This window comes from Anabas testudineus, chromosome 16, assembly GCF_900324465.2.
Source record: "Anabas testudineus chromosome 16, fAnaTes1.2, whole genome shotgun sequence".
In the NCBI taxonomy this organism is placed as follows: Eukaryota; Metazoa; Chordata; class Actinopteri; order Anabantiformes; family Anabantidae; genus Anabas; species Anabas testudineus.
The window spans coordinates 21,133,469-21,158,602 of NC_046625.1; the positions used below are offsets into that span (position 1 = coordinate 21,133,469).

At 40.6% G+C, this 25,134-nt stretch overlaps 2 protein-coding genes across 3 annotated transcripts; one reads left to right on the forward strand and one right to left on the reverse strand.

Moving 5' to 3' along the window:
- The first annotated feature begins 62 nt into the window (after positions 1-62).
- LOC113170412 (sperm-associated antigen 1) lies at positions 63-13,091 on the forward strand. 2 transcript variants are annotated; one of them, XM_026372499.1, is made up of 19 exons: positions 63-103; positions 1,534-1,681; positions 2,616-2,775; positions 2,858-2,980; positions 3,070-3,140; positions 3,338-3,447; positions 3,570-3,675; positions 3,875-4,005; positions 4,145-4,251; positions 4,632-4,767; positions 5,630-6,076; positions 7,543-7,642; positions 8,047-8,199; positions 8,789-8,946; positions 9,766-9,907; positions 10,654-10,780; positions 10,958-11,116; positions 11,248-11,571; positions 11,678-13,091. In XM_026372499.1, the coding sequence occupies exons 2-19, from the start codon at positions 1,536-1,538 to the stop codon at positions 11,804-11,806; spliced, it is 2,829 nt and encodes a 942-aa protein (XP_026228284.1). In that variant the 5' UTR covers positions 63-103; positions 1,534-1,535; the 3' UTR covers positions 11,807-13,091. The 2 variants fall into 2 exon arrangements, with proteins under 2 accessions (XP_026228284.1, XP_026228285.1); XM_026372500.1 differs by having other exon boundaries at positions 64-103; positions 3,338-3,372.
- Positions 13,092-13,236: 145 nt separating this feature from the next.
- On the reverse strand, positions 13,237-24,894 carry LOC113169381 (E3 ubiquitin-protein ligase RNF19A). Its single transcript, XM_026370746.1, has 9 exons — positions 23,914-24,894; positions 20,918-21,126; positions 19,392-19,536; positions 18,747-18,909; positions 16,943-17,057; positions 16,676-16,837; positions 16,159-16,372; positions 15,914-16,057; positions 13,237-15,750 (listed from the first exon to the last, which is right to left on the reverse strand). Exons 1-9 carry the CDS (start codon positions 24,609-24,611, stop codon positions 14,970-14,972), a joined length of 2,631 nt encoding a protein of 876 aa, XP_026226531.1. The 5' UTR covers positions 24,612-24,894; the 3' UTR covers positions 13,237-14,969.
- Positions 24,895-25,134: the final 240 nt, after the last annotated feature.

Here is a 25,134-nt window from a genome sequence, read left to right on the forward strand (position 1 = left end):
GCCCACGGTTCCCGTGTCACGTGCTTCCGATTTGGACTGCAGCTGGGCTACAGGGTGCGGTTTCCATAGCAACGGCCTCCGCGTTGCAAACGAACAACCTCAGGTAAGGTCATTTAACTTTTGTAGTATTTGTTCCGTCTTTAGGTAACATCACACTTTTAGAAAAAGAACAACACTTCCATTTCTAAGCCAACATTTCACTTTACCTACAGAGCGCAAACATACCTAAAGTTCCAGCACTTTAGCCGCAGCTTGTAGCTGGCGTTAATTCTACCGTTAACGCTACATAAGCTAACATGTTATTTTACCGTGAGGGGGCTAGCTAACTCACAGGGTGTTTCAGGATCCCCACACAACTCTAATAAAAAAATACCGTCCGCTGTATGATAAAACTGATTTAATCTGTTTCAGAAGTTATTATTACGATTACTTTCCAGGTGTCTTTAGTCTGCAGACCGCCAACAATTTGGGATACAAATTAAAATTGTGGTGGACTGAATATACTGGATTTTGCTTTTTAGTATTTGTTGATTAACTTGTGAAACCAACGCTTATTTTGGTGACTGCTAATACACGAGGGACCCAACTAGGACTAGATTAATGCAATTTAAATTATGTTATGGTAAATAGTTTTAACTAATTGTTGTTTTTAACTGTATAACATTTATGAACAGATAAACAGAAAACTCTATTTGCTTATGAATGTTTAATTTGATACTGCTTGTATTACAGTGTATGTAATGGGGAAAAAAGATTTTTACATATGCGCGGGCCTTTCTTTATCACTGAACCCTATGTCAAAACAAGAGTTAGTAATATTTTATTTCTTTGATGCATCTAATACAGCCTTTAAACATTTAAAGTCATATATTGTGTAATAAACAGCATTTAGTAGGCTGGACATACAAAGCCCTTTCTCTGTCTGTTCTCACATGAGCTCATCCTTCCTCATACAGTAGTTGTCATGGGAAGTCAAATATGACAAACTTTTTTGGATGTGGAGTCATTATTAACATAAAGCCCAAGCACACATACAGACAGTAAACTTATTATGTTTTACTATTTATTCATAGTATTTTAGTGTATCTACCTTGTACTGTGCCCGTTTAGTCTTCAATTTAATGCTCCTTCTTTAGTTTGTTTTTTATATATATATATATATTCAAACTGTACTTCTGCTGTTGTTATAATGCAGTTTCGCCACTGTGGGACTAATGAATTGAATTCAGTTTTATTTGTATAGTGCCAAATCACAACAGAAGTCCTCTTAAGGCACTCGTGTATACAGACACAGTGTAAGGTTTTAATTGTATAAAGAATTATATAGAAAACCCAACAATCCCATAAAGTCTTTCTTCTATTTTATTTTCCTGAATATAAAACAGATTCTGGTCTTGTTTCTCTTTCTCCTGCTGTCAAGGATAAATGTAAAAATCTAACAATTTAGGCTGTTACAACATACATACACTACCTAACTTTTAAGAGAACAATATTGTTTGACTTAGTAACAGTGTCAACTGAAATTCTCCACAGGTATGAGTGCAGATGCAGTTTTCTCTCTTCAAAACTCTTCGACCACCATTGACTATAGTGGGAAGGTCCCTGTGGAGCACTTGGACTATGATTACATTGAGAAATGCAAAGATGTGAAATACCTGGAGAAGATCTTGAAAGTGCTGAGGTAAACACCATATAATGGAGTTTAAAAATGGAATTCACACAACAATTTAATTTAATCTGCGCTATCTGAGCAGCTTCCTATTAATTCCGACAACTAACCTAAACACTATTGTCTGAAATTGTATGCTGTAGCATTGAGAAATACTTGATCAGGGTGGCAGTAGCTCAGGTGGTCAGTCATCTACGAACCCCAGGTTGAGTGGTTTGATTCTCGGTTCCTCCTGGCTACTTGCTGAGGTGTCCTTGGACAAGACACCGAAACCCTGTAGTAGTGCCGACACAGTCTGGCAGCTGTCCAACCGCAATTTCCCCAAGGGGATCAATAAAGTATTGGTGACTTACTTTTGACAATGTACAGTAATATAATAAAAACACTTCTGCAATACTCCTGCTGACTCAACCTCTTAAGGTGAAGTCCTACTTCAGTAATAGAGGATAAATATTTAAGGTTCTTACAGGCATTTAATTGCTAATGAAGCTGCTTTAATGACTTGTGGCCACTAGATGTCGATGTAAGATGTGAGCATTTAAAGTCAAATTTGTGTGGAGTGTTCCATTACCTTTACCACTGTTAAGTGTAGGGTGTGGGGAAGACCCTGGTCTAGTCACCAGTCTATTACAGGCCCACAAAGCCGACCATTCACACTCACATTTACGACCACAGCATTTTGTTTTCCAGAGTGAATAAAATAATTGAATGAACAGATGATACATGAATGCTGCACAGCACGTGTGAAGAAACAGAACTGAATGTAGATGTATATTGATATTTAAGTTAATTCACTACATCATATTATCATCACATCAAGTAGATTCATTGATTCATCATCATCATCATCATCATCATGAGAAAATATGCAATATTTAAAATAAATACATACTACCTACTGCAACCAATTAGGAAAACAGAAAACATTGTTCTACTTTGTGTAAAGGTCTGGTGAGGAGGGTATTTATCCTCATCTTATCCAGTTCTGTGAGCATCACTTGAAGAAACTGAATCCTAGCAGTCGAGCTCTCAGGAAAGAAAACTCTGTACCCACAGCAGCCAGTCTCTCTAAAGAGGAGTGGAGACAAATTGCTGACGAATTAAAGGTAGGCTATATACTATAACATTTATGATAAACACTCCTTAATTTCTAGTCTCTTAAACATTTTCTTATTTAATACTTTGCAGACATGGCAAGAAGAAACTAAAAAGGCAGACACATCACTAAAACGGCAGTCAATGTTTGATGATCTAGTGAATAAAACTATGCCACCTATAAGAGGTTCCAACTGTTCTGTTCCACTTGGTCAGGTAAAAGCTCTTCGCAAGGGTTTATGTAAACATGTACAGTACACATACGTATAGCTACATGAAAACAATTAACTGTTATGTCTTCATAGAATTCAAATTCAAAGGAAAAGAGGAATTCGTCAAGACCTGTGCTCCCACGTGATTATCAAGAATGGGACAAGTGAGTCATTTTGTCTTTACACTTGTCTAGTGCATTCAGAAGAAAGAACTCACAATTCCAGTAGCAGACGCTTTAACTTTAGTGTTATTTTGTAGAAAGGCTTTGGCTGATCCACAGTCAAAATGTCATTGCAGTTCTAGAGAGCTATTTTGCAGAATATTATCTAATACCAATATATATTTTTCTCTGTTTTCCAGGTTTGATGTGGAAAAAGAATGTGAAAGAATTGATGGTAATATGATTAAACAATCTCCAGCCAATATAAACACAGGACATCCCAAAATCAAAACACAAGTGGATGCCTCATGTAATGTATTATACAGTATCTCATGTTTAGTGTTTAGACATTGCAAAGCATTTTGTGCAGTTCAGAGTGTTTGTGTGTGTGAGTGTGTATGTAAAATTTGTGGTCTCTTACACTATATCCAGTGCTGACACAAGAGGAGAAGTTCCTCCTGGCAAATCGTGAAAAGGACAAAGGCAATGAAGCTTTTAAATCAAAAGATTACGAGGAGGCAGTTGCATACTATTCCAGGTCAAAGCAACTAATTTATTATTTATTTATCATTATATTATGTCTTAGGAGAGAGATGCAATTTTACCTGGCATTTAATGAGGCCTCTGTTTAATGAAGTCTGATTTCATTTCCATTTACTGTAGCTCTTAAGTGTCTGTGCATTAACCTCATTATTTGAAATATGGGTGTTTTTTTTATCTTTGGGCTTATGTTACAGGAGCCTTTCCATTATTCCAACTGTGGCTGCATATAACAACAGAGCACAGGCTGAGATCAATCTCAAGCACTGGCATAATGCCATGAGAGACTGCCAGAGTGTACTCCAGCTGGAACCAGGCAATATGAAAGGTGCTTTCAAACAGAAATATGCATCTATATTTGTGATTTTCTGGCTGTTTTCCGTGATACAGTTAATTCATTCATCTAAACACAGTACCATCAATGTCTGTAATGTGTATATATTCTGTGTAACATGTACTGCCACCAGCCCTTCTTCGTCGTGCCACTGTACACAAGCACATGGGCAATTTCCAGCAGGCTGCTGAAGACCTAAGAATGGTGCTTATGGAAGAGCCGCACAATGCTGCAGCCACAGTAGGTGACAGAAGCCCTTTTCTCCACTAGGTGGCATTGTATGTGTGAGAGACCAGACAGTTAAAACAAGTTGCAGCTACTGCAAGGTATTAAAATCATCATTCTTTACTGTAAAAAGTAAGTAAAGAAGTGTGTAGCTCTTTAATCTTGTGTTAAACCAATTAGAAGATTTTTTATTACCTGTCACATTTGAGGACATTATTATATGTTCTTCAATTATGTATTCTTCTTTTCATGTAGGTCAGTGAGGGGATGTTTCTTTTATATTGGCACACAAGCCACTCACAGGGCGTGCCAGCTTTGCTGACTTACTTAACAGACCTGGGGTTGGGTTTTTACTCTTGAAAAATTCTAATGTGTGTATATTTTTTGTGGTTTAGCAACTTCTGTCTGAAACGGAGAAAAAGCTGAAGGAATGTCATTCAGAACAGCAAAGCAGAGGCAAAAAAATCCTCATTCAAGAAGTAGAAGTGGAAGATTGCAACAGTAACCACAAGACAAAAGCAGAACAGATTGGTGAGATACCTCAATAATCAATGTCCATTTCCTTGATTCACACAGACATGGACGCTATCATCAAGCTAGTGACCATTCAGAATATGCTGAATCTATCCAAAAGTCTATTTCCATCAGACTGATGAATTTGTATTCAGCATTGTTTCGGGTTTTGTATTAAACACAACATAAACAGTTTAAAATTAACAACCAATGAAATAACTTAACAGAATAGCTTGGTAATGTTTAAAATTTAAGTTAGTTTTATGTCTTTAAGTCTGACTGGAATATTGGCATGTTTAGCAAATTTAGCTTATTGCCAGTCCAGATTATTAGTATGTTGTTCGGCCTATTGACTAAAATATCACTAGTCTGCTCCTTAGCACTTAAAACTCTCTGTTATTGAATATAAATATAAAGTATAAATACTCTGTGTACTATAGATGGTCAATATTTTACAAACTTGTCTGTGCCTTTACTATACACTATATGATGTAACTGTAACTGCCTCTTAGAGGATCTTCCATATAATTCACATTTTTCACATTTTTACAAAACATTTGAGGCAGATTACTGGTGGTAGTAGGGCAGTCATTTTCATCTCAGACTATTCTGTGAGTCATGTTATAGATAGAAGTAACTCCCTGTCCCTCTGGGTAATGTGATATACTACGCCAGTGTGCGTGTTATCTGCCCTACCCCCACCTATAATTTCGTAATTCACTGTTGTGAGCGGCTTCTTCCTGGAACTCCCTCTTTGAAGTGACTGTGTGTCCAACCTTCCCCCACTGTGATGTAACTGCTGACTCTTTCCGGTGGGTGTGCCCCCCTTTTCTCTCTGTCTCTGTCTCTCCCTCTGCCTCTCCCGCCCTCTCTCTTCCAGTTTGTCCGGTTGAACCCAGCCAGCCTGTGGGAGGGGAGGACAGCTCAGCTTCTCCTGCTGAAAGGGGAGACATGGGTAACGCTCAAAAAAAGCCCCACGACAGAGGAGATGGAGGTCCACACAGTGAGTCCAACAACTCCCACCATGGAATTAGGAGGAGCAAAGGAGACAAATACAAAGCCTCACAGGAGTCTAAGGAAAAGATAGCCAATGGAACAAACAAGAGGGGCTCGACAGCTTCACTCCAGGCTGATCAGAGCAGCGGCAATAAGGGAACTGTGCTCGGAGGAAGTGCAGGGGAAACTGTCAACCTAGATGCCCCATGTGGAGCCCTGCCCCCACCGCTGGCCCGGCTAAAAAACGAAGGAAACCTGCTCTTTAAAAATGGACAGTTTGCCGATGCACTGGAGAAATACTCACAAGCCATTCAAGGCTATACAGATTCAGGTAGGATTGAAGAGTCCTCATGGTAGATGTCGTACCTGTTATTGTAGTCTGATGTGGCTCTTAGTTAAATAACATAGTGTTTAGGAATTTAGTTAATGTATGACACTGGCGAAAAGTGACCTATGTGCCTCCTTGTCGGTAAACACATATCGACGTCAACGTTATAAACATGCTGTGACAAGAAACAAATAACATATAGTTTAACTGCCTGGCTTTGCATCACCAGTCTCACCCATATTTGAATAAATATTGCTTCATGGTTTTTAATCACTAGTGCTCATGAGACTTCTTCCTGTAACTGGCTAATGCAATTATAAATCAGAGGTCATGACCTTGCTGTAAGAACACTTTTTATTTATTTTGTTGCTTTGTTACATTGCAGGATATTGCACATATATAATATATATCAAAATGAAATTCCTGTGAATAGCTATACAATAAAAATGATATCATCCATTAATAATCAACACAATGTGTACATACTGCCTTGAAGGTTTCAATAAGAGCTAAAGAAGAGTTACAATTTTGTTGGTGTATTTAGTGACAGTGTCTAAAGTGATGTGTCACAATGCCGCTACTGGGGTGTATATAGACAGTGTTTTAGTTTTAGCCTTAGCCTTGCGCTAAGCCTCTCAGCTTAGGTCACATGACCACTAACCACTCACTGTGAAATTGAACCTGCAGGACAGCAGCTATAATTCTCACAGAGAGGGAAAAGAGAGAGAGAAACTGCTGCTTGTCAAGCTCATCCACTAGCAAACATACTGTCTCTGTCTCTGCTGTAATATTCTCACTACACACTGTGCTCATGGATGGAAAAGTGATTCAAGGCTCATGACTGACGTAGCGTAGGCTGCCTATGATGCAGACTATTGCTTAGGATGGATATGAAAATAAACTTTGCTAACCTTATTGAAACACTTGAACATTCATTTGGTTAGTGGTTTGTCAAAATTTTAGTTTCAATTTGTCTTTTCCACAATCAACATAAATGTGTTTGTATGGGCTAACCAGTTTAAATCTTAACTTGATGTACATGATCTGCTGTCACAGTAACTTCACTAAGTTTGAGCAGTTGCTGAGACACCCTCATTCATTGCTGCCTGACTGTGCTATTATCTAGAATCTGATTTAGTCTGATGAGGCGGCATGCTAACATTCTTTTAGTGTAGCAGCAGAATGTTTCTCTGTCTGTAGAAGATCAGTGTAGACTTATTACTGTGTTCTGTTGTGATCTTAAAGAATGAATTTCCTATCAGGCAAGTGGAGAGAAAAGCAAATACATAGTGAGCTGTGTGTGTGAGCAAATAGTCAAACTTGGGGAAAATGCTTCATATTATAGTGTCTCCTATAATATGCCAATAAAAGGATAAACTAGTGGGGGAAAAGGTAGGCCCTCTGCCTATTTTAGGTCCAAACAATTATATATGATGCAATAAATGTGATATTTGTCTCTTTTTGTGCAGGTATTGATAGTCCAGAGGATCTTTGTATTCTGTATTCTAACAGAGCAGCTTGCTATCTGAAGGATGGCAATAGTCAAGACTGCATACAGGACTGCACAAGGTGAGTTCACTTATTTATTTACCTTGTAGCACTGCAAACAGTGCAGTGAGTGGGAATTAATGTTTGCTGTGGGTGTTAACTCAAACTTTACAACATTGGGTTGTCGGGGATATCTAAAGAATGCTTGGTATGATTTCTTTAGATCTATTATCTTGGGAAAACAGGAAATGTAAATTCTGTAACAGTTAATTCACACACATATACAACAGAACATGGACATCAGTACTTACTGTACACTTACACAGCAACATCAGAACAGATCATCTTGAAACTCTGTCATACATAGTAGATCTGCATATAATGGCAATAATATTATGACTCTGTAATGACACTAGCATCTATAGCAGAAGCAGGAGACATGATCTTTTTGTTCAAGTCTCATTTCATCTATTTATACCCACCAGAGCTCTGGAGCTGCAGCCATTCTCCCTCAAGCCCCTCCTGCGCCGGGCCATGGCTTATGAGTCCCTGGAGCGCTATCGAAAAGCCTACGTGGATTACAAGACTGTCCTGCAGATAGACACCAGCGTGCAGGCAGCACACGACAGCGTTAATAGGTATTAGCCTTCACCTCCTTGTGCCAAGGGGATACAAAGGGCATTAATATGTGAGCTCTGAAACAGGACAGACATGACTGAACATTCACATTTCTGAATGGACTAATTGGTAAAACAAATTCAAAGAGTGAGATTTCTTGTAGATGTATGAAAGCATCTCTGCTGCCATTGATAAGAAAATCAAACAAGGCAGAATTGCTCTGTTAGCTGGCATAGTATTTTTGACTTTTTAAATGTTCTTACATCCAGATATTGAATTGTAACTTAGTAAGAAGACCACATTAAAACGAATCAAATGAACAACCACTGAATCTAATTAGTAGCTAACAGATTTAGCAATTCAGAAAAACAGTTTTAGCAAGAGACTAATTCTAGCTCTCAGACTGCATGTCCTCTGTCTGTTACGCAATGCAGAAACTGATCTGGCTACTTTGTGTTCAGGAGTACCACTGGGACATAGCTTTAATACCTGTCCTTATATTGTGTCTATAAAAGTGAACAGTGCAGGTGTCAATTCAATATACCTTTAACTTTTAATATCTTGTCCATATGGGATGTGTATAGTATATTTATCTGTGTCCTCCCCCAGGATTACCCGGCTGCTGATTGAGCAGGATGGCCCAGAGTGGAGAGAGAAACTTCCGGAGATTCCCCTAGTGCCTCTGTCAGCTCAGCAGCATCACATAAAGGAGCCCCCCAGTGCAGAGGTTCTCCAAGCCCGAGCAGAAAAGGCTGCCAGAGATGCAGGTTGGTGTTAAAAGTAGATATATACTTAGTGGTGTGAGGAATATTCTTTTTACATTAACGTGACAAGTCACATGTTGACAGTGTTACAAGGCTCCCATGCAAATGATTGACTTTGATCTGAAAGCATTTATACATACAAGTGTGACACAACCGCAATATAGCCCTGTGCTCAGTGAAGGTCATCTTTATTCAGAGTTGAGATATGCCATTGTGGAAAGCCTTCCTGCATTAAATTTATGCTTGACATCAGTAAACAATATTACAAATGGTTATTTTACAAATGGGAACACTTTTGTCGGCACACATTTTGATATTAAATGTACTACAAGTACATACATGAAGTACATGTATGTATGTTACATTTTCAGTGCCAGAATTTTACTATTATATTAGGGCAACCTTTACTAAACCAAAGGATCTAAATTCTTCTTCCACCACTACTTAAAGGTGGAATAGCCCTCTGAAATTCTTTCTGTTCCTGCTTTGCTGTCACTTGTTCCAAGAAAACAGAAAGGTGTTCAAGTCCTGGACGTGTCACTTCTTTGCACTGACCATGCACTTTCTCCATTCCTAAGGCAATGCTACAGCTTTTATTTTGAAACTCTAATAAAATTACAGAATTACTGCTGGCACAGTCTTTCTCACAGAAGACACTCTGCAGCAGATTGATTAGTCCTTAGTCTACACCATGACTGATTGCTGAGTCAACTGTCATGTTCTAACTAGCACAGCATTAATTCCAGGCTTGGAAGACTGTTATATTTCCTTATGTTAGTCAACTGAAACATATTTTAAATGTGGCTTTACTTTGTCTTCCAGAAAGGAAAGCAGAAGTTCTGTTTACAGCTTTGAAACAAGAAGGCAATGACTTTGTGAAGAAGGGCCATTACCAGGACGCACTGGGAAAATACACTGAATGCCTTAAGTTAAAGCCAGAAGAGTGTGCTATCTACACAAACAGGTTAGCAGCTTCTGTCTCAACTAAACATGATGCCGCTATTGTATCTTTAACTTTCTGTAGCTCAGTCAAGTCATTGGTTTGGATGAAATAAAACTGACTGATTAATTATCTCCATTTGTCAGGTGGTACATTTTGTTCTGGAGCTAATCCCAGTAAATCGTCGGCCTGTCACTGGTAGTAAATTGGCATGTATTGTTAAAACAGCACGGCCAAGGTTCAGGAAACAGCTTCAGCTACTTGTTTATCACAGCTCCACTTACAGCCACTATTATTTTATCTTGGAGAGATAAAGAGAAACACAGCAAGCTGAGTGCAGCAGGTCTGACTTTATTTTGTTTCCCACTGCACCACACTCTCTCCTACAGGTGATAGATTGTTGATCATTATAAGAAATGTCTCATTGTGTGTTTGTGTTTGCACATGTATATTTAGCTCTAGTGCAGAAAGAGCTTGTTTGATCAGTCACACCAGAGCAAACACATGTATGATACTGCCACACAGCAGCTGAGACCTATCACACAAAAAATACATTCACGAAGCAAACAAAAGAAAATGAGCCAACTTCACACATGCAGATGTCGTCTTTAATCCATTTCCTAGGAAAATGTTTTCTTTTCATGTCTTCAGCCTTTATGATAAAGTCTGGTTCACAGTCACAAACCCATGATACTTTATAGTGATAAGATTAGCTGCTGGTGACAAAAATGAAAGTCACAAGTGACGTGTGTGTGTGTGTGTGTTTACAGAGCCCTGTGCTACTTGAAGCTGGATAGGTTTACTGAGGCAAAACAGGACTGTGATGCAGCCCTGAAACTGGAGCCAACCAATAAGAAGGCCTTCTACAGACGAGCTCTGGCCAATAAAGGCCTCAAGGTGAACAGGGATGGCCAATAATGACTGATGTCACAAGGGAGGGTGTTTATTTAAAAGGAGGGCTGTAGAGAAATCTCTAAATAGGCACATCGTTTAATTTTTCAAACACTGTGTAAAATGTCATTTGAACACACTTGTTTCATACATAGAGCTGTGTTTCGTGTCTGCATCCAACAGGACTATCTGGCGTGCAGCTCTGACCTGCAGGAGGTGCTGCAGCAGGATCCCAATGTGCAGGAGGCTGAGAAAGAGCTAGAGGAGGTCACTGTGCTGCTCAGACAGAGCCTCGCTGAGGCCTCACCAGCCGAGCCCAGAAAGACAGTCCCCATCACTGAGGTACCAACACACATGCTTCCCAGGGACTCTGAAAACCCACACAAATGTCTCTCGCTCGCAAAGGAGGCATCAGCTCTTTTCATTGTCTTTCCTCTGTAAATCCACTTTTGTCACCTCTGCTGCTCTCTCAGGTTGAAGGTGACGAGGAAACGATAGCCATTCCCGACTCAGAAAGCAGCTGCAGAGGAGAGGACATCACCATTAACCTCAAGCCGACAAATGCACATGAGTTTGGCCACGCCCTGAATGCTGCTTGCTGTGGCGGAAACACGATGGCCTGTGCTGACCTGCTGGCCTCCACAGCCCCGGACATGCTTCCACAATACCTGAGTACGCAGCTGGATGGACACACCATCAGCTTCATCATGCAAGCGCTGGATTCCCACCTCCTGGAGAAAGACCCCAACCTAGTTTACCAACACCTCAAGTATCTGCACACCACTGACAGGTTCTCGGTAAGATAAGGTTTAGTCCCTATTGAAATGACAACAAGAGCAACAGCTTTGTTCCCAGCAGCTGAGGTTTTAGTAATTTGGTGATTGGTGGTTTGACTTCCTCCAGGTTGTGCTGATGATGCTGACGAAGGACGAGCGCCGCCACATGACTCAGCTGTTCGAGCATCTGTCAGCAGTGGAGAGCACAGAGTACACTAAGAATGACGTTCAGAACCTGGCCAACAAATACATCTGACCCTTCTCCCCCTGCTCCCTGCTGCATGAGTCGCTGCACCACTACAACTCTTGGATCTATGCAAAAACCTGCACAAGAACTGAGTTAGCAAAGGCAGGAAGGTGTCAAACATGCCCCACAGCAATACATGAAACAGAGGCACATTCCACACTCTGTATCTGATCTGTACTGTAAATGATAATTGACAGCTGAACGACAGGATAAAGAATATATTTTTCTCTCCACAACATTTTGCTGGCAAGACTGTAGGACACTATGGACCGTTAGTTTTTGATATCAGCCGTAATATTGCCAAGCAAAGTGAGGTCATTTGCTGCTGAGCTAAACCGTAATAACAGTTTTATTATGACCATATGTACTGTATTGTTTGTAAGGAAGTAATAGGCCTGCATGATGTCTTATTGCTGTTGTGTGCAGTATGTTGACAGGTATTTGTTGGACTGATATCTGGTGACAGCGCTGCAGGAGAACATCCAACCTGTAACCTTACATGACTCAGATGCTTGCTTTTCTTTATGTAGCTATGCAATTCATCGACTGGGTTCTGGTGTAAAATCAAACTTAAAAGACTGATGTTTGTGTCTTTTCCATAAAGAATCACATTCACTCTGTTTGTTTACCAAATTAGCCTGCCAGCCAACGCTGGTACACACTGGAGAGAAGCAGCATCTTGATGAGATGTGTGCCTTGGGTTTTAGACAAGCAGCCGACTTACTTTTTGGCGAGTGTCCTCTGTTAAAAGCTATTGTACCCTAAGCTGGTATCTTCAACTTTTCTGTGTAGAGAAGAAATCAGGAGGGAGTCGAGTATTTTTTTTAACAGCACTCCTAAATAGTCTCCTAAATAGTCTTTTTGTGTTTATTCAAGTAGTTTTTATGAAACAGCTTGGATTTAAGCATCATAACACATACTGTATATTAATTTAACCGCATGCAGACGATTGTTTCAAATATATTTTTTCGCTAATTTAAAAACGTTTTTTCCATGTCTAGTATTTAACTGTTGAATATACCAGTCATTCAAAACGAATCACTACCTGAATCCAAACCTTTTTTTTTCTCATGTCAAATATTTGATCAAGTCCACATGAATGTACCAAATTGAATTCAGGCTGACAAGTTATGTTTCTCCTGAATGTGGATTTAACATTAGATCTCAGCAGAGGTGTAAAAAGGTGTAAGGGGTTATTCAATAGAGCGGAAATATTTACATTTTCATCTTTATTCAATGATGAATTCAAATTGTCATTATAGCAATGCACTATTAAAGATGGAATATCAAAGTCTTTGAGGCACTTTTATCTTCAAAAACTGGACATGACAACAATCTTATATATAGTTTTTTTTTATTTTTGTGATATGCATTTACACGCATATAGTAAAGCAAATTACCAAACAAATATACAAATACCTTATGCCTTTCTGCACAAATTACAAATTATATCTGGCACTAGTGTTGAAATTAGGATCAGGGAATTAGAGTTTTGGTAAATAATGAGAAGACAGAACTGGGGTGGAAGAACAAAAACATTTTGCTGTAATGCGGGGAGGATTGCAGCATGTAGCTTCATCCATCGAACCAAACTGAATGTTCATTCAGTAACAGACCTGTGTCGAAAATACCATTCAAGATGCTTTTACCGGTAGAAGGTGCATCTGAGCCGACTCAGCAGCCTTAAATGAAGCCAAGCTTCAGGCAAACACTCTGAAGGAAATGCTGGAAACAGAAACAGACTTCAAGTCTGTTCAGCAGCACCGATAGGAATCACAGGACAAACCAACAGAGAAGGGAACCCCTTGACAAACCTATGCGTTCCCATTAACCTTGTGCATTGCAGAGCGTCAATGTAATAATACAGGTAACAGTGCAGGTGCCTCGGGCTGTTGTGCGGCCTCGATTATTTTGTGTAGTGTTTGTGAAGCATCACTTTGTGTGTCTGTGTAACCCTGGTCTTGTCTGGAAAAGAATGCACTGTCCTGCATTCTGTGTCTACAGGTTACAAGTCAAAGGTGTAAGATTTAACAAGAGCCTGAGTGCTGTCTTTGGTAGGCTGTTGAAAAGTCTTTGTTTTACCATGTCTACCACACTATGTTCTACATGTGAATGTGAATCTCTCCTACACGCACACGACATTCTGTAACCTAGAACGAGTTGTCGTTTTTAGTCTTGAAGACACAGTGGAGAGAGAGAAACTAACACAGACAGCTTCTTGAAGGCACCATGAGTTAACAAAGAAAGTTATCAAAGCCCTCTCTTACTCAGCGAGATGAGACCGTTGGCTTGAATACATCACCTTTTAACATGAGAAAAACATTTGCTCTGTACAGTTTCACAGAGTTGACCCACTGCTTGAACGCTGTGGCCTCTCAGAGACCTCTAATCTCTTCGATCCTCTCCACAAAAATAAACCCTGAGCTTCCGAATTCAGTTTTAGCACTAAAAGGGAGAGTTTCAGGCTACAGGTCTAAACTCAGTGGTTGCTAAGCACCAGCCCCCACAGGGGGACTACAGCTGCGTGTGCATCCATCTAAAGAGACTCTTGGTTGTGTTACACATGAATTTTAGTGCTAAAATGATTCAGGATGTTAAGCCCGGGCCTTATAATTATACATCAGGGAGATTAGTACAAACAAACATCCATTGGGGGGAAAAACAGTCAAATAACAAATGACGCATTTTAGGAAAAAATTAAAAGAGGAAATAGTGACTCATATTGCCTGGTCCCTGTTTGAGTGAACTGCTGGAAATCTGTAACAATAAGATTCCTGCATGGGGTTGCATCCGCATCATTGTGAAGCCAAAAAACCAAAAAAACAATTCAAATACTCGCAAAACTGGCACAGTGGTTTTATTTGAACCTACACAGATCGATGTGACAGCAGCCAAGTGAGCGGGCTGCCTTCAGTTACTAGTGGTGAGTGAGCGAATCACGCACAGAGAAACACCACAACCATCTCACATTGCTGCACTTTGGAAACCTTTTAATACCTTTTCTGACAGTTCTGTTTTACTCAAAGGTTGCTTTTTATGAAAGTAATAACACATCCCCCTTTATAAGGGAGTAACAGAAAAATGCAGGTTAAATGATAAGCTATGATTGTTAGTTTAGTAGATGAGAGGATGTTAAAAACAGCGTCTGTGCAGCACTTAAGGTATCAAGATTTTAGATGTCAGTCTGTATACAGGAGTTCTTGGGCTGCTGTTGTGTTTGGTGGTTGTTGTTGGCTTCCTTCAGCAGCTCTCCGGTGTTACTGTGAGAGTCCAGCTCAGTGGGACACACCAAGTTGACATTCTCCTCTGTGATGAAGCACAGAGGGGAGAGCTCTGCACCTCGGCCCAGGGACGAGGTGGTGGAGGTTGGGGAGTGAGGAGTGATCACAGCTCCTTGTCCCTGGGGGAAAGAGGATAAGGAAGTGGGGCAGGTTTCCAGACGGTCATTCTCCACCTCAGGCAAAGGGCTGACAGTGGCGAAGCGTGTGTGGTAATCGCCTCCACCGGAGCCATGGCTACACGATGTCTTCATGCTTTCCAGGTCGGAGCAGCTGAACTCAGAGAAGTGGCTGGAGTGTGAGTCGGCCACTGAGGGAAGGCTGCCGCTTAGTGAAGGAGAGTCGAACTCTAAGGAGTTGGTGCTGCGCTGCTCCAGCAGCTGAGCGTCCATTTCCTCCCGCGTCTCATTGATCTTGGTTCCTCCGCAGCCTTTTTTGCGCAACTTGCCTTTGCTCTTTTTGCCCCCAGAGCCGGAGGAGGAGCAGCAGGAGGCCTCTTTGGCCCACTTGGCGGAAGTTCCTTTGCCTTCCGAGGATGTGCAGCCATTGGAGGGGCAGATCAAGCCACAGCGGCCAACATGGCTCCCGTCTTCTACACTGCTGCTGCCGCTGTGGTGCCGTAGTTTGCCGGGTTTGGATTCGATGTCAACCTGGACCTCCATGCTGTTCCCATCTCTGGAACATGAGGTGAGGAGGAGGATGGAAATATGAAACACAGAAGAAAGACAAAAATACTTTAGATACAGCATGTAGGTTTTCCCTTCTTCTTGTTTTATGATGAGCACTTCTGGAAGGACACCAGTGAAACGGAAGCACATGAAAAGCAGATCACGCTCACCTATCAAGGGGCACATAGGAGTTAAGAATGGATCCAGCCATTGCTTTGGTGCTAGCATTGTCGCTCATTGTACCCAGACTGACGGTACCAGATTCACCACTGAGACTGCAGCGCTCCTTCTGCACATCGGCCTGGACTTCCAGCCTGACAACACATGAGGGCAAGGATTCAGAGAAAGCAAGAAAAGCACAGTCCACAGCTGAAATAACATTTAAATTCCTCAGAACGTGTTTCCGTTTCATTACCTGTTTAAATAATTAACCATTGCACTCCCAGAGAGGCTGCCGGTGATGCTGGCTCCAGCCAGGGCCATGGTGGAGGCTGTCTCACTGAGGTTGTCCTTGATGGCCTCTAGACGATCCATATGGCTGCCACTGGCACTCAGGCTTCCCGTCAACCCACCAACACTGCCTTCACCTATGCTGGGGTTGTTCCTGTTATCTGCCACTGATGTAGTATCTGCAAAGAAGGCACAATCATGAAAGAACATTAAAATATGCTACAAGGAGATAATACAGGAGAAATTTCTCATGAAAATCTGATCTACAAAATTCTGGACTAGTAAGTTGTTTTTCCAAGTAGCCATGAGTATTTAGTCTAAAAGAAGAGGCGCATTAAAACACTGCAACATCTGTGAAGCCAGAAGCATTTTATTAGTTCATCATTCAGCAAAATACAAACTGTCTCTTGCTGATTTAAGCACAAAAGTGAGTTTTGGGTGTCTGTGTGGGACAGTGCTGTTTGATGGGCAGCAAAGCTTACCAGTGGCAGCGGCCCCACCGCCAGCATTCATGTCGTTTTCATCATCAAACTCTATGCGAACCCCTTTACCGTTCCCTGCCGAGACACCACAGCCTCCACTACGACACAGAGAGATGGGCACCACTCCGTAGACATATGCAAGCATGATGGGAACTCCAATACCTGTGGAGTCCAAGAGACATAAAGACGCAAACAGACCAGAGACAAGTTGAACATTTTGAATGATATGAAGAGAAACACAGACAAGAGGAAAGAGAACAGACTGACCAACAGTGACTGCAGCCACCACTGGAGACACAATGACGGAGAGAGTCACCCCGCCAGCAATCACCAGGTTCCTCTTGTGGTTGGAAATATCTTTGCCTTCATAACGGTTATGGATCTGACAGTAAAAGGGGCAGCAGTGACACAAACACAAGACTGTCACAACACTAGAACATTTACATTATTTATAGGTTTTCATGAAAATATCACGTTTTCAATGTTACACCATTATGAGAAATTTGGGATAAAGGCTCTTAACACTGGACAAGAAGTAATCTATTACCCTGCACGGGGGTCTATGCATTTGGCTATATTCATCGTTCATAAACTCCATCCAGTCTCCCTCGTCATGCTGCTGACAAATGCCTCCATAGTATGATACTCCCAATACAATGCCCCAATTCTCACATTTTCTTCTGAATTTCTGTTGTGACAACAGTTCCCTGAGTTTTCTGATCAAATTCCTTCTTGTCACTTACTTAGTTCTGCTCAACAAATCTAAGATTAGTTCTATGAGACGTGATGATTTCAAACTACTTATGCTTCATAATTATTAAATCAACTGTGCTCAAATGGTGGAAATTGTGATATGATATTAGTCAGCTGATGAGCCTGGTTGATAGACGTTTATCTGACCACACTACCATGCAGACCTGATTGATGAGTGTTATCGAGATGTTCATCCTTTGGCCAGATTCTCCCATGTCTGCAGAGGATTTCTGAAGCTCTGTTAGAGTGATCTGCCAGAGTAATTACCTCCCTGACCAAGGTCCTTTTAGTTTGGCTACTTAGTTTGGGCAGCCAGTCACTTTTAGTAAAGTAGACTCCTGCTGGTTGCAAACTCATCCCATGACAAACTTATTAAATCCATTGTTCTCCTGAGAGCACTCAAAGCTCTTGAAGCTCTATACTGTTGTCTTGATCGATTTCTGAGCACAAAATGTTAGTATAAATGTTTCTAAACTGTGTCCAGTCAACTGAATTGGCCACATGTAGTCCAATCAAGTTCCAGACACATTAAGAACAATTAAAGCCAACAGGATGCCCCTGACTACTATTTTAAGTGCCACAGCAAAGGGTTTGAAGGTGTCTGTAAATTAAAGATTTCAGTTTTGGATTTTTTAAATAAATTTCCAAAAGTCTTAAAAGCATGTTTTTACTGTGAATCCATCAACACAACAGAACTGCATGAATGATAGAACATTTTGCTGCCACAAAAGGCACACCTAACATAACCTCTAAATACACACTTGGTGTATGAGTCACCAGGACGCAGATTCAACATTATGACTGAACAGAGACGTTCAGCACATGTGGAATGTAGGTGATTCATGCTCAGATGTTTCACATGTGTCATGTGATCCCTACTGAATCTGGTCTGGTTTTGTCAGGGAAAAAAAGTTTGTTCTTGGCAGCCTGACGAGGGGAATTCTAGAGACTGTGAAGAATTTCAATTTCATCTTAGTGTGAAAGCCTCATTGCACAGACCTAGACTGAAGAATGTTACAACACCACAGGTTAATGAGAAATGACCTCAGTGGCTTTGAGATAACTGCAGATTCTGAGTAAAAGACATGGCAGTATTTCTACACTGGTTTGTCAATTTAACTGGTTAGTTACTGAATGATATGCTATGCTAATTTCTGGCCACCTAGAGTTTTTTATTCCATCTATGACACTGCTTTATATCTGATTATATTACTTTTTATGATATCAGATTATATTACTTTTTATTATATCATATCAACTATATGCAAAGAAACTTGAGCATGTTACAAGTACTGTACACAGAGTTTCTAGTCCTCACCTTCCTTCCAACATAGACAGGAATACCAATAATCATGGCGGGGATGGCTATACCGGCTATGAGTGCGATGCCAACAGGGGCACCTACAAGTGTTCCCAATTGCCACAGAATCTTCTTCTTCCTGCTCCAAGGCTTCTTACCCCAAAAAGTACAGCCTGACGGACTGAAACCGAGGTAGAGGAGAAACAGGGATGGAAGGAAAGCATTTTTCAGTCATTTGTAAGCATAGTGTTACAGGCTTTTAACCCCTCAGTCACACAGTTGAGGGGAACATTACTCAAAGTCTTCAGCTCTTCATTTTAATTTAGCTGGGAACATTTAGGCAGCAATTTAGTCACTATTAAGACAGCAGAACCAATGGTATACTAACCTACCAAACCAATGGACATACAACTTATCAACAAGTTGGAAATTGCCACAAATAACATTGACAGGGTTGCATTAGGAAACATGTCAATTTATATTGGCCTTGGCACTCTTTGAATCACAGCCACAGTAATAAAGGCAGTGATGAGAACACATAGTTTTATGATTTGGTTACATAATAAACAAATGGACTTTGAAACTTTAAATGTCCACATGTTGAACTAAATAAACCCCGCAAACCTTGTCTATACACCTGTGTATGTTTGCTGACTTACTCACCTCAGATAGTGCAGGTCTGAGATTTCCTTCATGCAGAGCCAGCAGAACTCACAGCCGCAGACGGCACAGGTCATGTGGTTACAGCTGCCATCGTTCATCTTGATTATGTAAGCAGCACAGCGTGGACATGGCTTGATGTCATCGGCTAAAAGAAAGAAAATGTAATTTAATTATTCAATTCACTGCTACCAGTAAATTAGGTCTGGTGGGTCAGATGATGTCACTAAAATGAAAATATATGGCTGGTGTTGCTCAATATTTAGTTATTTTGGTAAAACACAGAGACACACAGATTGCATCTTCTTACTTAATTCTAGTATTTGACTTTTTTATTTAATAGATTTACCATCTATTTTAATTCTGGCAGATTCCCATTTCCATTCTTTTTCTAATTTTTCTTTATTGATGAATTTAATTGTAATTTTAAAAATTGTAAATTGAATAACTTTTACATTTTCCATCTTTCTCTCACGCGCTCTAGGTTGCTGGATAAACTTTTTTTTTTTTCTTAAAAGTAAAAGTGAAGTGCAGCAGTTGTAGTTTTCTGGGTTTCAACAGGTGTAACAGGTACAGAAGAATACAACACAGCACTGATTTTTTTCATGGTTTTTACTTATGGAGTTAATACAGAGCCAAAAGTATTTATATTTATATTTATAAAGTGTGTTTTATGATTTACAAATGTAAACAAGGTTTTGTGCAGTGCAAACTAAAGTTGTACTTGTATCTGAATACTTGTGCACAAAATCTAAATTCAGATGAGGAGGTAAATAATTCACATATGTATCAGCCAATCACGTAGCTATTTCACATAGAAGGGAGTAGCCAATCAGTTAGCACCATAGCTGATCTTGAACTATGGCAGAGAATGGCAGAGATCAGCTCTGGCGACTTTGTTAGGTCAGGAATGCATTGCAGCAAGTTCCAATGTAATTGTGGAGTAACTGTGTATGCTATGAACCATCATGAGTAATGAATATCTCACACCAATTGTCCCAACATCAGTCATACCTTATAAAGCTTAAAACTATTTCTGATCTCCAGCTTATCAGTTGGTGCATCTTTAACTAAAATCAACAATTAATTTCATCTATGCACAACAGTGCATCAATGAAGTAATGTGTCTGTGACATAGAGCTCCACTGTTAAACTATTAATACAAATCAACTTGAAGAATGAGTTGTAATATGTCGCATGAGAAGTTAGTGAAGTAGTGTGAACGAACAGAGCAGAGGGTTTTGTATATGCACAACTGACCCTTTTTAATGACATTAAAAAAATATGTCACCCTGTGCAGTGGTGTAACTTATTATTTTACTAGCTCTGACGATGATGTGGCACAGAAGCTTAAATAAGCTAAATGTACTGAGTGTAATCTGTGTTCATGTTTAATGGAGTGTGATTGAGTTGATTGACATATGCTGAGCATGGGATATGTTATTTATAGAATTGAGAAGATATAAATGCGCAGTCAGGCATCTTCCTGTGTGAGTGTATGTATATATGTGTGGGTTAAGTCAACCAACCTGCAGCTCCACTCTCTTGGCTGTAACTCAGGGAGGATGAGCGCACGGTCCTCAGGCGGAGACTCTGGGCCCTCTGCTGCCGTGCTGCATCACAGGTTTGATTAGGATGCCACAGCTGCTTACAGTGGTAACAGAACTCTGTACCACAGCCCTCCCTGCCACAGGTGATCTTAGGACAGCTGGCACATCCAAAGGCTATCACTGCATATCTAGTGGATGAAATAGATGAAATAAAACACATGCACGCACATACCTTTAACAAAAATATTTAAACTTTCAGTTATATGCTGGTTTACTTGGTCCGATTGCAAGGTGATATTCAACTTTCAAACTGATGGCAAAATACAATGATGTCTAGCACAGCTTCAAACTGATTTACAAAATACAGCTAGTAAATAATTTAAGTGTGATGTTTATCTGGATGGAACATTGTTTATTGAGGCATAATAACTCACTATTTACATTTAGTCATTTGGCAGACGTTTCTTTTATCCAAAATGACTCACAAGTAGGATACAAGGCAAAGGCCAGGTAAATGTGAATCTTAAAAAAGACAGATGATGATGTTCTAAATAAGAAAAGCTAAGATGAAATACTGGCTGGCCAGTTTCCTATGGGAAACCTCTTTAGTTTATGATGTAGTTGTATGTGACTGTAGCAGAAGCCTCCCAGCCCATGATGACCCAAGGATTAAGTTTCAACCATAAAACCAGGGGGGACTTCCTGCACTGTAGACCATTTCTGTTTACTGATAATATAAAAGTTTTCCATTTTTAACGTCACACTGACATGACCCCTTAAATAGCTACGTCTAGAATTGTACAATAATTTTGTACCTTTTCTTATATAACTTTCATTTAGTTTTACATTTTACATGTATAATAATATACTTATAATAATACTGTAGTGTTAATAACTGTACTTTATCGAACATATATAACATGGACTGGCAAACCTGAGACTTATGCTTCAACATTTTTAACTTTTCAGGAAACACAATAAAACACAGCATGCCCTCAACAATTCTCAACCTCAAATTGTATTTGATACTATTCTGGTCAAAGTCACAAAACAGGACATCCCACAAAACAAAACATTTAGCTGACCGACTCCTCAAGGTTACTGTGGTCAAACGGCTTTATAGCCACTTGACCTCAAGTAAGCAACACAAGAGTGAGAGAGTAAAAGAAAGAGAAAGGGATTCTGTTTCCTACTGAAAACAGAATTGCACTGCTGTGTTTTGTATCCATTATGTTTCAAATACAATGTCTGGGCCTTTGCAAACAAGGATATATGAATATAGCCATTTAAACTCAGGAGTACTTTGGAAAACTGTTAACAGACTACTGCCGCACCCAGAAATGCAACATTCAATTCAATTCAATTTTATTTGTATAGCGCCAAATCACAAGCTCTACTAACATGAAGCTCTACTAAGCAAGAAGGAATCTATAGATGTCAAGGCATCATCTTTTCTCAGGAAGTCAGTGGCCAATTTCTGCAGGACAATACCAGGCCTCATTTAACAGTGCTGCATAGATTACAGCATTTGCCCCAGGTTCTGGATTGTTACTGGACCTCAGTGTCCTATGGCATGTCCACAATGCTCATATGGTTTTACACTGAGACTTGAAAAAATGTGACCAATTTTTTGTCATAAAGATATGCAGCCCACAAGTTTTTCATATTACAGAACAGAGCATAACGGATGGGGATGTTTTTTTAATGAATGCAAGTTCTAAATCCAGCAGTTAAAGCAACTTAGACACATGTCCTCTCAGCTACATACAGTAAATGAGCTGCTGATTTGAGATGTCAGGGAGTCAGAGCCACTGTTTGACCCTGCAGGGCATCTGCAAAGACACTCTGCAGCGAGAGTGTGACTGGATGGAGGCAAGCCAATGAGCCATCACTCAGCAAAATAGTTCAGAGATACACGCAGCAAGCGAAACAAAGCTAAAAAAAGTCAGAAGAGCCAAGCAATGAGGAATAATACACTGAATGCACAGACATGAGCCTCGGTTAACTAAAATGGCATTCATATTAATTTATCTACATGTAATAAAGTAAACACACTTATTTTACACAATTTTAACTGATTTTTACTGTCACACAATGCGCTACAAAGAAAAAGAAAATAGCAAGGGTTGGAGAAAAAACTGAAAAGTGCCCTAAGTCTGGGATTGTGTAAAGCTGAAGCCACACCAAAATGTGTCCCTTGCGCAAGGAGGTTTGCAAAATTGGAACCATTCAAGACTCTGCTATGCGTTGACTCTTGTTCCAGCCTTCCTGTATACTAATTTTTGCCTCCAATAAGAGCAGATTTTATGTCACAACTGTAGTTGGGTTGTAACTTGTAGTTCTGAAGGTAAATCTGCACAACTATTTGCATCATTTATGTATAGTAGTGGTAATATTTCCATTTTTGAAAATGTTTTCTTAAAACACAGAATTAATGCACTAAATCAGTGGTCCCCAACCTTTTTTGCGCCACAGACTGGTTTAATGTTAGATAATATTTTCACGGACTGGCCTTTAAGGTGTGGCAGATAAATAGGTGTGGCCTGGTATCAACTGACCCGGGGATTGAGGACCAATGCACTAAATGACAGATAAGATTATCTTTCATTTAAACAAAAAAAATATTGTTTTTCTACAAAGAAAACAAATTATTTGTTCTTTTTAATAGATGGTGGTTTCACATGCAATTACAATTACAATTACTTGATTAATCGCTGGAATAATCAATAGAATACTTGATTACCAAATGATTTGATAGCTGCAGTTCTAGTATATACTTTATGACACATTTTATGGTCAAAAGTGTAGTCTTTTAACTCTTTCATCTAATTCTAATCCTTACTTTACTCAGTTACTGAGTCCTGTTTAAGAGTTTCATTATTAAACACTGATACATCTTGGACACAAAAACTACTACGCTGGAAAAAAAAAAAAAAAAAAATTGTGTCTGTATACTTGTGTGATTCACTGCTTACCCACAGTCAGGAGCAGGGCACCAGCGGCAGTCAGGGTCAGCCACCAGCCACCTCCTCAGCATGAACTCCTCATATTTCTCCATTAGTGCCCGGTCACCCAGGATCATGCAGATGTCGTGGGGGTTGAAGCGCTCTGAGCACTCGGGGCAGCTGATGTTGACACGTGATTCAGAGATCTCAATGCGAAGGTACTGGCGGAGGCAATCAATGCAGGAGCGGTGGGGACAGGTCATTATATCAGGAAAGCTCTCCCTGGAGTGGCGCAGAAGGCACAGCGGGCACTCCAGTAGCTCTGCCCCTGCCCCACTACCCACTTTAGAGGAGGAGGTAGAGGATGAAGGCCCTGAGGCAGATGAGGTGGAGGCAGCAGCAGCAGAGGCAACTCCGGTCCCAGCCACAGAGAAGGCAGAATTTCTGTCATTACACATATCGGAGTGGATGCTCTCGATGCTGGCAATGCCATCCACCCCTCCAAGTCCTCCGGGTCCAGGGTGCTGGAGCTCTCGGGACCTTTGACGCCCTGATTTTGACTCTCGTCCTCGCCGTCTGAAAAGAGAGGCCAGGGAGAGGCGCCTCTTCTTGGGGGCCTTCTTCACAGAGGGCAGGGAAATGGAGGAAGCAGTGGACTGAAGGTCCCGGTCCGATCCCATCACTTCACTGCTACCACCACCGAGCTGCTGGTGCTTCTGCAGACTCATCTCTCCTGAGGGAGGGGAGGGGTGTGCCAGTGGGGAGCCAGGGTTAGGTAGCCTGTCCCTCACATGTGCAGGAAGGTCTGGGAGTGGGATGGGGCTGGGAGAAGAGGTAAGGTAGTGGATAGGGGTAGGGGTGGGTGGGCCAGGGTGAGGGGACGGGGCTCCACCAGCCCCATCTGTGTTTAAGACATGGTGGCTTCTCCTGATCAACCTCGTGGTCACATCTAATAGCCGGATTTTGGCGGAAGGGAGGGGTTTACCTGGTGTGAAACTGATGCAACAGAACCTATAGAGAGCCAAAGAAGAAAAGAGATTAGTCACATGCAAAACCTTTATTTTGCCAAGTCAACCTAACACAATAAAACAAACCCCATTTTGCAGATGTGAAAGGAGTAGTAATCATTGTTTTTAAGTTTGGAAAAGGGCTTTGCCTTCTGTAACAATGGAGAATAGAAGAATACCCTTCTCTCTAAACTATTTTGTTCAGGAACAGCGACTGCGGTGTTACAATGTAACATGTATGGTA